This window comes from Orcinus orca, chromosome 16 (genome assembly GCF_937001465.1).
Source record: "Orcinus orca chromosome 16, mOrcOrc1.1, whole genome shotgun sequence".
Classification (NCBI taxonomy): Eukaryota; Metazoa; Chordata; class Mammalia; order Artiodactyla; family Delphinidae; genus Orcinus; species Orcinus orca.
This window is the reverse complement of record NC_064574.1, coordinates 83195746-83208820: the sequence shown is the minus strand read 5'-3', so window position 1 is coordinate 83208820 and position 13075 is coordinate 83195746. Positions and strand designations below refer to the sequence as shown.

At 43.2% G+C, this 13075-nt stretch overlaps 1 protein-coding gene across 2 annotated transcripts in view; it reads left to right on the top strand.

Moving 5' to 3' along the window:
* Positions 1 to 13075, top strand: part of CYTH3 (cytohesin 3) — a 90748-nt gene that overhangs the window by 53793 nt on the left and 23880 nt on the right. For both annotated transcript variants that reach the window (XM_049699476.1, XM_033426855.2), the window contains exon 2: positions 11408 to 11490. In XM_049699476.1, the coding sequence (XP_049555433.1) occupies positions 11408 to 11490 (83 nt within the window). The remainder of the gene's footprint in view (positions 1 to 11407; positions 11491 to 13075) is intronic.

Sequence of the window (13075 nt, the reverse complement as noted above, 5' to 3'; positions counted from 1 at the left end):
GGGGTGCTGGACACAGCCCTGGAATGACTAGGGGACTGGGCTCTGGCCTGGTCTCCAGAATTGAGTCACTGATGGAGCTCCTCATAGGCGACCCCTGGAATCGTTGAGATCCACGTGTATCTCCAGCGAGGAAGGGGTCCACAAGCCTGGATCCAGAAGGCGCTCTACGGCAGCACCGCCTCGACTCCTAGGAGCCTGGAGAATGAGCGCAAGAAGGCTGTTGAAGGAAATCCTCTGCTTCCGCATCCTCGCTGGCCAGCCAAGAAGCATTCTCTAAGAAAAGGCAGGGCGAGGACCCCTGCTTCACCTCCCTCTGTGGAGTCCTGGGTGGTGCATCCGTGGGTAGAGCCTAATTCATCCTCACAAGTCTAAATGTAAGAGAGTCCGGTGGTGTAATTTTGAGCTTTCGGTGGAGCAAAGCCAATCCATTGTATCCACCACACTGGTCCCGTGAGAGTTAGTAAGACTTTGTTGATGGACGGTATACAGTCGGTTTGCATAAATGTTCCCCATGCCCCCGAAAAGAATGCATTTTGCACAGCTGCTGGGGGGGGCAGTGATCTGATTGAATCTGTGTCTCCACCAGTTGTAAGGTGCGTCATTATTTTATGTTCCATTAAGGGAAAAAGAAGCTGTCAGTTAAACCAGACTTAATGATTTCTTCTCACTTAGAATTTTCTTACTTATACTGATGGGAAGAGTTCTTTAAACGTCTTTAAGCATTGATTTCTAAACAACGTTTACTAACTGTCCATACATATAGAAGGTAAGATATGAGCAAAATAAGTTGGTTAAGGTACACCTTAAAGCCTAGGACCAGAGCCTCGTTCTCTGCACAGAGCAGGCGTTTGCGTTTTTGTCAGAAGCAGTACAAACAGCAGTGCTGTCCTCTCTGCTGCTCAAGGCACAGGCGCACAGCACTTCTAAAGGGCCCTCCTGTATCGTCCGGGAGGGGCGGGGTTCGAATTCTGCAGGTTTTCACACTGAGACTTTATTGATCTTACTAGAGGGTACCAATGCAAGGTTTGAAGCAATAGTCAGCCTCTTATTTCTTTATGAAATGGTTCTTAAATTGTGTTTTTAGCAGAACCATCAAGGAGTAGCAAGCACTTCAGTAGTGCCCCTGGCAGTCGTAAACGTATTCACAGATATGAAGCCATTGACCTCTGTATGTCACATTAGGTTTCAGAGACGTAAAGAAGCACCTCTTAAAATTGATGAAGCATATTATGTCTACTAGTTCAGCTTGTTAATTGTATTAGTCAAATCTATAGCTTTTTCTTTTTTCTTTTTTTTTTGCCTTTAGGAAGAGTCCATTTTTACGTGTACCCTGTCAATTTTTGCTTTATACGTTTTGAAGCTATTGTGTTAATTGCATATATGTTCAGACTTGTTAATTTTGTGATTAATGGAACGATGTCAGTATCTAGTGACTTTAGTCTGTTTTGCCTGTGTTCATGTCACGGGACCAGTTTTCCTTTGGTATATCACTCCCTACCCTTCTGCCTTCAATTGTTATGTGTTCTTATATTTTAAATAAGCCTTGGGACTTCCCTGGTGGCACAGTGGTTAAGAATCCACCTCCCAGGGGGCTTCCCTGGTGGCGCAGTGGTTGGGAGTCCGCCTGCCGATGCAGGGGACATGGGTTCGTGCCCTGGTCTGGGAGGATCCCGCGTGCTGTGCGGCGGCTGGGCCCGTGAGCCATGGCCGCTGGGCCTGCGCGTCCAGAGCCTGTGCTCCGCGGCGGGAGAGGCCACAGTGGTGAGAGGCCCGTGTACCGCAAAAAAAAAAAAAAAAAGAATCCACCTCCCAATGCAGGGGACACGGGTTCAAGTCCTGGTCTGGGAAGATCCCACATGCCACGGAGCAACTAAGCCCGTGCGCCACAACTACTGAGCCTGCACTCTAGAGCGAGCCACAGCTACCGAGCCTGTGCACCACAACTACTGAAGCCCGCGCACCTAGAGCCTGTGCTCCGCAACGAGAGAAGCCACTGCAACGAGAATCCCACGCACTGCAGCAAAGAGTAGCCCCCACTCGCCACAGCTAGAGAAAGCCCGCGTGCAGCAACGAAGACCCAGCACACCCCAAAATAAATAAATAAATAAGCCTCTTGTATCTAGAAAAATGGTACAGGTGAACTTTTTTTGCAGAGTAGAAATAGAGTCACAGATGTAGAGAACAAAATTATGGTTACCAAGGTGGGTGGGATGAATTTGGAGATTGGGATTGACATATATACACTACTGTATATAAAATAGATAACTAATGAGAACTTACTGTATAGCACAGGGAACTCTATTCAGTGCTCTGTGGTGACCTAAATGGGAAGGGAATCTAGAAAAGAGTGGATATATGTATGTGTATAACTGATTCACTTCGCTGTACAGCAGAAACTAACGCAACATTGTAAAGCAACTATACTCCAATAAAAATTAATTTAAAAAAAAAACCTAGGCCTGTTTGTCCTTAATTATGTTCAGCAGGCTACACAGCATAGAGATGTTCTATTTTTTAAAAGATGAGTCCATGGTCACGTCAGTTAAGAATCCTCTCAGTTTAATACAATTAGTGTTGTTGGTGCTTCTTTTTCTGGTTACAGATTCCATGGAATCTTTAACATATTAACATGTATCATGATGTACTAAGAGGGGTGATATATAGTATGATATTTGATTGTGGACCAAATCCATGTTTGTGGATTTAAACTTCAAAAATTATACACTCACGTTTATAACAGCATTGTTCGCAGTAGCCGAAATTTAGAAACAACCCAAGTATCTATCAGTAGATGAATGGAGAAGCAAAATGGTGGCTAAACATTGTGGAAAGTTATTGAGCCGCAAAAAGGAATAAAATTCTGATACATCCTACAATGTGGACGAACTTTGAAAACATTGTGCTAAGTAAAATCAGCCAGACACAGAAGGACAAATACTGTATGATTCTACTGACATGATATACCTGGAACAGGAAAATTCAGAGAGATGTAGAGTATAAAAGAGGTCACTAGCCAGCGGTTAGGGCTTGGGGGTTGAGGATGGGAAATTACTGTTTGTTTAATGGTTACAAAGCTTCTGTTTGGGATGATGGGAAATTCTGGAAATAGGCAGTGGTGATGGTTGCACAACGTTGTGAATGTACTTAGTGCCACTGAACTGTACACTTAATGATTAAAATGGTAAATTTTATGTTGTATATATTTCGCTCAATAAAAAAGGCCAAAAATAAATAAATAAATAAACCTCTTTTAAAGAGCGTTTAGTTGGGTGTTTTTCCATTGTGCATTTTTTTACGTCCGGGTTTTTAAACTGGGTCCTTTTTCCTGTTCATTGTAAATGTATCAGTTACTTATGACTTTGTTATTTCATAACAAAGTATTCCAGAGTAATTGGCTTAAAACAGCAGTGGTTATTATTGCTCATATTTCTGGGAGTTGGCTTGCAGTTCATGGACCGCTCTCGTCTGGGTCCACCCACTCCCGTGGCTGCATGGAGCTGGCGGGTCAGCCGGGGCTGAGTTGCCTCCCTGAGGTCCGGGGCCTCAGCCGAGGCGGCTGCAACAGCTGGGATGTCTTGGACTCTCCCTGCCAGTGGCGTCTTAGCACAGTAGGTTTCATTCAGAAGCTTGCTGACCCGTGCTTCTCTGGAGCACGGGACCTGGTCTTGGGGTTCCCAGACAGGAGGGGTGCGAGGCCTGGGTTCCGGGTCCTGCATGGTGTCCTCTGTGCCACCCTCTCTTGGGCAAAGGAAGTCCCCGAGCCTCCCACCTTCCTGATCGGAGGAACTGTGCCGTATCACAGACTCTTTCTTTAGTCTTCCACAGTAAAAATCAATGTTTGCAGTTTTTTTTTTCTCCTACTCCCATATTTTGCATTTTGTATTTCTAATGGTTTTTCTTTTTAAAATTTCAGCTGTATTGAGATAGAATTGACATATCTAACAGTTTTTCTCTGTTTCTCTTTGTTGTTTTGGATTTTTTTTCTCATTGCAGTTTTTCTTCTTCCTCTTTCTCAGTTTGGGCATTTTGAACTCCATTTCCATTGCTTTGCTGCTTAGCCTAGACTTTTTTTTTTTTTTTTACATCTTTATTGGAGTATAATTGCTTTACAATGGTGTGTTAGTTTCTGCTTTATAACAAAGTAAATCAGTTATACATGTACATATGTTCCCATATCTCTTCCTTCTTGCGTCTCCCTCCCTCCCACCCTCCCTATCCCACCCCTCTAGGTGGTGACAGAGCACCGAGCTGATCTCCCTGTGCTATGTGGCTGCTTCCCACCAGCTATCTGTTTTACGTTTGGTAGTGTATATATGCCCATGCCTCTCTCTCGCTTTGTCACAGCTCACCCTTCCCCCTCCCCATATCCTCAAGTCCGTTCTCTAGTAGGTCTGTGTCTTTATTCCCATCTTACCCCTGGGTTCTTCATGACATTTTTTCCCCTTAAATTCCACATATATGTGTTAGCATGTGGTATTTGTCTTTCTCTTTCTGACTTACTTCACTCTGTATGACAGACTCTAGGTTCATCCACCTCACTACAAATAGCTCAGTTTCGTTTCCTTTTATGGCTGAGTAATATTCCATTGTATATATGTGCCACATCTTCCTTATCCATTCATCCGATGATGGACACTTAGGTTGCTTCCATGTCCTGGCTATTGTAAACAGAGCTGCAATGAACATTGTGGTACATGACTCTTTTTGAATTATGGTTTTCTCAGGGTAGATGCCCAGTAGTGGGATTGCTGGGTCGTATGGTGGTTCTATCTTTAGTTTTTTAAGGAACCTCCATACCAGCCTAGACATCTTAATATGGATTCTTAGCTTGCCAGGTCGAAGCTAATGATGCAGGCTCTCCTCCTCGGAACTCTAAGCACTTGAGAGCAAGTTATGTCTCTTCCCGTTTCCATCCTAGTGTCGCTGGCTCTTGTTTATTCTGTGAGACGTTATCATCCTGTGTGGTCACTTTTTCTTTAGGTTTCCTTCTGTAAATCTGTGCCCATGATTCCCTCTGGTGTCCCACCCCTCCCATCTTGGGTCTTTTCTCTTGATTGAAGTTCATTCTTTCAGAATTTCCCTTAATGATGGTGTGCTGGTGGCCAGCTCTTGAGTTTTTGTTTGTCTAAAGGGGTATTTCACCTAATCCAAAGAAGGCTGGGAAAAGCATGAGTGTCCCGGGACGAAGAAAGATCACGAAGGAGGATGAGGGGGAGTGACAGGAGGTGACTGCTGAGTGGTCCGTGGGGGCCAGGACCTTCCTGTCCCGTAGAAAGCCGGCCTCCCAGAGCGCCTCTCTCCCCGCGAGGCACACTCTGTCCTTCCTTGTCCCTGGCAGAAAGGCTGCCGCTGCAGTTTGGTCGCAGTGCTTTAGCGATCTGGAGCCTGCACTGGCCTGGCCCCCGGTGTGGTTGACATACTGCTGGCCCTGTTAGCCATTTGGACTCCGCTTCGTCACCTCGCTGAAGGCGTACAGCCCTTGGGTGGTGACCAGACCCAGAGGCACAGCTGCCGACGGCCACAGCCTGCCTTTATGTTCTTGGTATAAACCATACTGCTTCGTAGTAGCTAGGAACTCATCCTGCTTTAACAGCTTAAGTCACCGGTTTTTGTAGTGTTCCAGGTAGGTATTATTTGTTTGGGTTAAACCACACTCCAGTACAGAGTTCCCATGTAGTGAATTAATGGGACCAGAGGCCAAGCCCATGCTTTCCCAGAATTCTTAGTGTCCTATGGCATTGACCAAAACTCTGAAAAATACCATACAATAACAAAAAAGTTAGTATTGATTAGTAATCAAGGTAAAATTAAGGTTGAGTGACATCAGTTTCCATTAGCACTAGGTACCAGAAATATGCAGTTGTGGGTCATGTGCAAGTGATTGTTTGAAACCCTGTTTTATCACCTATTATCAAATTTGTTAAATTATCACATTTGACATTTAGTGACTAAAACAAGGTGAAGGTTTCTGGCCACAGTTCACATCTGTGGAACATTATCTTCCCCTAGGAGAACTGCTGATTAACTTTATGGAAGATCGTGTGTGTGTGTGTGTGTGTGTGTGTGTGTGTGTGTATGTATGTGTATGTGCGTGTGTAAAATTTGTAAGGGAGTCATTTGATATTTATAGCCGTGAACCAAATTACAGCTTCTTGGTGGATTGGAATCTGTTAGGTAAATAGATTATTAATATAATTTGAAAATTAGAAAACACTTTGAGATACCATTTGCTTATGCTTTGATGTCAGTATGTCTGATAATCTCCCTTTTTCCATTGATTCTGATTTGCAAAATTTTCTACATTTTGAAATCACTAAAGTGGAGGATTCATCTTCTATTTGATGGGATCTTAGATTTCATTAAACATCATAAAGTAATGATTCTCAGTTTCTTATTAATATATTTTTTGCATGCTTTATCTTAGTGGTTTATTTTAGTCTTTAAGTAGTAGTGCTTTTTAGGTATTATATACCTTTAATTTATCAGAGTCTACTATCAAATAATATTACACCACTTCACATCCAGGGTAAGAACCCTGGAACAGTGTACTTTCATTTCTCCCTTCCCAGCCTTTGTGCTCTTTACTTTTATGTGTGTTACCAACCCAATACACTTTGTTATTTTTGCTTTGAACAGTAGCAGTAAATCTTCTAAAGAGATTCACATCATGAGGGGAAAATGTTTACCCACATAGTTACCATTTACAGTATTTTCCGTTCTTCCGTGTAGATACAGACTTTCATCTGGTATCTCTCCACCCCCCACCCCACCCCAGGGCTTTTTTTTTTTAATATAAATTTATTTATTTATTTATTTTTGGCTGGGTCTTCGTTGGCTGCGTGCAGGCTTTCTCTAGTTGCGGCGAGCGGGGGCTACTCTTGGTTGTGGTGCATGGGCTTCTCATTGCGGTGGCTTCTCTTGTTGTGGAGCACGGGCTCTTGGCACGCGGGCTTAGGAGTTGTGGGTTGCAGGCTCTAGAACACAGGCTCAGTAGTTGTGGCGCATGGGCTTAATTGCTCCATGGCATGTGGGATCTTCCCCGGCCAGGGCTCGAACCCGTGTCCCCTGCATTGGCAGGTGGATTGCTAACCACTGCGCCACCACGGAAGTCCCCACCCCAGGACTTTTAAACGTTTCCTATAGTACAGATCAACTAGTGATGAATTCTTTCAAGTTTTTAATGTCTGAAAATGATTTTGTTTCACCTTCCTTTTTGAAGGATACCTGGCAGGGTGTAGAACTGTGTCCGTTGTTTTAGTCATTTCAGACAGGAGTGTAAATCTATCCCTGTTACTTCGTCTTGGCTGAAAGCAGAACTTCCCACCTAAGTACTTCAATTAAGCTCGTACAAATCATGAACCCCAAACACAGACCTCCCACCCACAAGCCTCCATTTGTGGGAAACCAGTGCCTTCTCGAGAAAGGCAGGGGCCTGGACTAAATTACACAGATTGCTCCTGATTCTTAATCTAAAACCTCTCTGGCAACACCTTTGTACTAAAATGGGGAATTTCTTGACATCTTTCCACATTGCTTTTCCCCTGTGAAAACATTTATATTTGTAGAAACCACACCTGCTGTGTTGTGGCTAACCTCCTCCCGTCATTCTGCAGATGAGAAATGGGCCCCAAGTGGTGAGGCTTAAGCAAGGCCCTTATCTCTGGAGAATCGGGAAGACGGTGATCAGCTGCAGCGACTGCACTGAATTTCACCAGCGGGTTCCAGTTAACTTGCTTTTTTAAAAAAAGCTTTTATTGAGGTTGGAAGGAAATTTCTCATGGTATGCCCTTTTGTATGTTTTCAGAGAGAGAGTATGTATGTGTGTAATAACCATATCCATGTATAACTTTTTCAATTAGGAAAAATAAACCACTGGATTTCTTAGGAGAAAAAATAAATCAGCTGTAGACTTTCGTTTCATCTTACCTAACAATGTCAGAGTGACAAAATGTAGATGATAAAGTGAACCAGACCTTATTTTTGCCTTCATTGGGAGAAGACTGCTGAGTTGTGGGAAAGGTCTTGATAGTTAAGAACGCCTTCTCCGAACATGGCTCACCTTCCCGTTTTTTTCCTATGGCACTCGCGTGCGTGAGATCATCTGTGTGTGAGAGGATTATGTGGCTGCAGAGTTATTTTGAAGGCAGAGAGATGCTGATAGAATTTCACTGGATACCAGCAAAATGCTGGTATTCACCGTACATTCAGGGAGTTAAAAGAACTAGTAGGACATCAAGATATTCAAGTGACAGCTGTACAGAGATTGGTCCTGAGTATTTCATTATATACTTGTATTCTTTTTATTTATTCTTTAAAATGTGCCAGGAAACATTCCATTGTTTTTCATTAATACTTTAGCCAAATACCCTGAAAAGGTGCTACTGGCCGTTTATACTTGAAACTTTTTTTTTAACTTATGAAAAATTCCAGGACTTCCCTGGTGGCGCAGTGGTTAAGAATCCGCCTGCCAATGCAGGGGACACGGGTTCGAGCCCTGGTCCGGGAAGATTCCACATGCCGTGGAGCAACTAAGCCCGTGCGCCTAGAGCCCGTGCTCCACAACAAGAGAAGCCACTGCAATGAGTAGCCCCTGCACGACAACAAAGAGTAGCCCCCGCTCAACACAACTAGAGAAAAGCCCGTGCACAGCAACGAAGACCCAATTCAGCAATCAATCAATCAATCAATCAATTCCAAACCCTTAGAGTATAAAATAGGTAATGAATGCCCATATATCCATCAAATAGATTTAACACTTATCGTTTTGCTTGATTAATTTTTTACTGAACTATTTCAAAGTAAAGTCCAGATGTAATAATATTACAACTCCTAAATTCTACAGCATGAATAAAGACTTTTTTTTTAAACATAATCACAATATCGTTATCCCACCTTACAGAATTTGTCTTTCTTTTAGACATGCAAATTCTGGTCAGAATTACGGGTAAAGTAAATGGTCAGTACTTTAACTCTTTAGGGCCTTAAAGGGATAGGAAAAGATGGGCATTACTGAGAGAAAATCAAGGAAATCCATTAAAGATCATGATTCTTGAGTTAAATCATTCTGGTGTTTAGATTCACTTAAAATGTACCTTCACTGTTATCAGCCAACCCTACTCATCATCAGGGTTGGAGGGGAGAAAACTGGAGGTGGGTTTTCTTAAACCAAAGTCTATTGATGATTGAACTAGAGTGGCACCCTTTCAGACTCTTGTTTTCATATAGCTACATAGGAGAACTCAGCAGAACATTTTTTTTTTTTTAAATGAGGCCCCTTTTGGGAGCCCAGTCCACACTGGACAGACTCGATTTGACTCTTTGGGTGCATTTATTTTTTTCGTAACAGGATAGCGTCAACCAACGGGTTAGTTTTTGATTTCTCTCTATATTGCAGTAAGGTGCTTGCTTGCTGGTAAGAGTAATTCCTTGGGAGGTTCAAGAATTGCACACTTGCTTCTTTATTTTACTGTGGCATTTGACGTTGTTGGGTTTTTCCCTCTTGAAATTCTCTCCTTTCTTGGTTTTGGATGCATCATTCTCTGCTGGTTCTCACATTTTCTCTTGATCTGGGTCTCCCCACCCCACCCCACCCCACCCCACCCCACCCCACCCCACCCCATGCATGAATAAGAAGCCTCTGGAAGCCGCTAGCAGCAGCTTTACGATGAAGCTGACACTTTGGACTATAGAATGGAAAGAGCGGGTCCCTGATGACACTTGAGCTGCTGGGCCTGCCCGTAGCGTACTCTGGGCCCTTGTGGATCTTTGGGTTTATCCTACTGGGAGTTCAAGCACCTGGGATGTGTATATTCATGTCTTTTATCAAATATGGAACATTTTACCCAGTACTTCTTCAAATATTTTTTCTCTGTCACCAGGGAAAATCATTAGACGTCTCTTGGCTTCAGTTTTCTCAGTTATAAAATTAGGATAATGATGGCTGCTCTCAAAGTTATTTGGCGGTAGCAGGGGTGGGTGTTTGGTGGTGTGGTATAATTTCCTACTCTGAATTTATAAACACATTTTCTATTTTTCTTCCTAAGAAATTGTGTAATATTTATTGCCTTTTGAATTTAAGCCTTTATTCTACTTGGAACCGATTAAAAATACGATGATAACCAGGAATTCAATTTCATTTTTTTTACATGGAGATAACTGATACAGCACGTAACATACATAGAAGAGTCTGCCCTGTCTCTCTGAGCTGCAATGTCAGTTGTGTTGTAAATCAAGTTTCTGTGAGTCTGTGTGTATTTTTCTGGCTACTGTCTTCTGGTTCATCAGTCCGTTTGTCTGTCCCTGCACTGCGATCACATTATCTTAATTTGTTTGTAGAAGCTCTACATGTTCTCTTGCTATTTACTCAGATTCTTAATCTTTTGTTTCTTTAAACAGATTAATGAAATAGAAATTAAACACACAGGTAGAGGATTATTAAAAGCTGTTTCTCTGAAAAGCTTAATGAGATAAAAGCCAATTTTAGCACAAGGAAAAGAGAATATAGACATAGTAGGAATGGAAAATACTGCAGAGGTTAATCATTAATGCAAGGATATAATGAACAACCCTGTCAATTAAAATTAAATGTCCATGTACCAGCCAACCTTTACCCACTGCATTGACGTTCCCTAATATCGTTCTGGAATGTATTTCCTCACAGCCAACCTTCTCAGAAGGAACCACTATCAAGAATGTGGTGTTGAGGGACTTCCCTGGTGACACAGTGGTTAAGGATCCGCCTGCCAATGCAGGGGACGTGGGTTCGATCCCTGGTCGGGGAACTAAGATCCCACATGCCGTGGAGCAACTAAGCCCGCGTGCCACAACTAGCAAGCCCGCGTGCCACAACTAGCAAGCCCATGTGCCACAACTACAGAGCCCACATGCTCTGGAGCCCGCACGTCACAACTAAGATCCAACGCAGCCAAAAGTAAATAAATATTTTTTAAAAAACCCAAAAAACTGCCATTAAAAAAAAAGGAATGTGGCGTTGATCATTTCTGTGCATTTACTTATGCTCCGCGTATGTGTATGTCATCCCTCTGTGGAAGGTGTCACGCACAGTGTATGTCTTCAGCCTCCTTTTATCTTCTTTTCACTTGTGGGTTTCATGTGTGTTGGAAGACTGAGTTCAGCCATTGTTAATTGTGTGGGATTCTGTTTCATAAATATGCCACAGTTTGTTCATTTTCTTATTAGTGGAAACTTAGGTTGTTTTTCTATTAAAACAATGCTGCTATGAATATCTCACATGTGGTCTGTAAGCGAGGGTTCCTTGGGATAATACCTACACACAGAATCGCTGGCTTGTACATATACCCGCCTTCAGCCTCACCAGAAGTTGGCACATTGTTCTCTGGAGTAGCTGTTGTTTACTTGTTTAACTTGATTTTTTTTTTTCTTTCAGTGCCTGAAGACCTCTCATTAGAAGAGAGAGAAGAACTTTTAGACATTCGTCGAAGAAAAAAGGAACTTATTGATGACATCGAGGTAAAAAAATGTCTTTTAGTTTTTGCTCTTAGGTAAAATTGTAAATCACGTCGTTTGCAGAGACGTGGATGGACCTAGATACGGTCATACAGAGTGAAGTAAGTCAGAAAGAGAAAAACAAATATCGTATATTAACGCACGTATGTGGAATCTAGAAAAATGGTACCGATGATCTTATGGGCAAAGCAGAAATAGTGACACAGACGTAGAGAACAAACATGGATACCAAGGGGGAAAGGGCGGGGGGTTGGATGAATTGGGAAATTGGGATTGACATATATACACTACTATAAAACAGGTAACTGATGAGAGCCTACTGTATAGCACAGGGAACTCTACTTGGTGCTCTGTGGTGACCTAAATGGGAAGAAAATCCAAAAAAGAGGGAATATATGTACATGTATGGCTGATTCACTTTGATGTACAGCAGAAACTGACATAGCAGTATAAAGCAACTATACTCCAATTAAAAAAAAAGATAAACAACAAGGTCCTACTGTAGTGCACAGGGAGCTATATTCAATATCCTGTGATAAACCCGAATGGAAAAGAAAAGGAAAAAGAATATATATGTGTGTGTGTGTGTCGCTGAACCACTTTGCTGTACAGCAGAAATTAACACAGCATTGTAAATCGACTATACTTCAATAAAACAAATTTTTTTAAAAATTGTAAATCAAGTAGCTTCATGAAAATGTAAAAAAGTGGGTATTTAGTATGCGTTTATCCGAACCATATGGAGAGGCGGAGCGTAAGAGTTACCCAGGCTGGTGAAGCAGAGCTCGTGCTCACGGGACGGCGTGGACTCATTGGAAGAGAAGTCATGCCTGGAGTCACGGGCGAGCGATGTGTGACTCTGCAGTCACGAAGGGCGTCTTCACACGGCAGTGGCGCCTGCACACGTACTGCTCCCGGAAGTCTATGGCGAGGCCCCGCTTCGTCTACCAGGGTCCCTGGCATGCTGCCTGGCACATGGTTGGCACTCAGGTGTCCTTTGAATAATGGACTAAACATATATTGAGTTCTAGCTGTGCACCGAGCACCTACTAGCTGGTGGGAGTAGAGTGACGGACAAGACACAGATAGCCAACCGTTGCACTTTCCACACTTGTGTGCTCAGAGGACAGGGTGGAGGGGGTCCCATGGGAGACCCAGAGGAGTCAAGCCACAGTCTCCGAGTCGGAGCGTCTGTAACAGCTACAGAAACGATGCAGAGGGGCAGCGCTCGCGGCTCCCGTCTGGGGCTTCCTCGGGAAGTCGACTGCACGTGTGGCTACTCCCTGGGAAGCTTCCTAACCGTTGTCCCGCCAAAGTCAATGTGGCCTCCCCGGCCACTTGCTGCGGAACCGAGCTGTGTCCAGACAGTAGCTCCTTTCTGGGGGCTCACGGTGTGAGCCTGAAGTTTCTTGGCACCTGAGATCATAGGGTCTGAATAAAAATCTCTTTGTATTTGAGAGAGATAATTCATGAAACTTTTTCTTCTAAGGTTACCCGTCATTCTCAGAAAAATCAGATAACCCAGAACGTGAGCTTTGGTTGAAGAATAAGAACATATTGTAAGGCTGACGTTCCGATTTGGACGTTA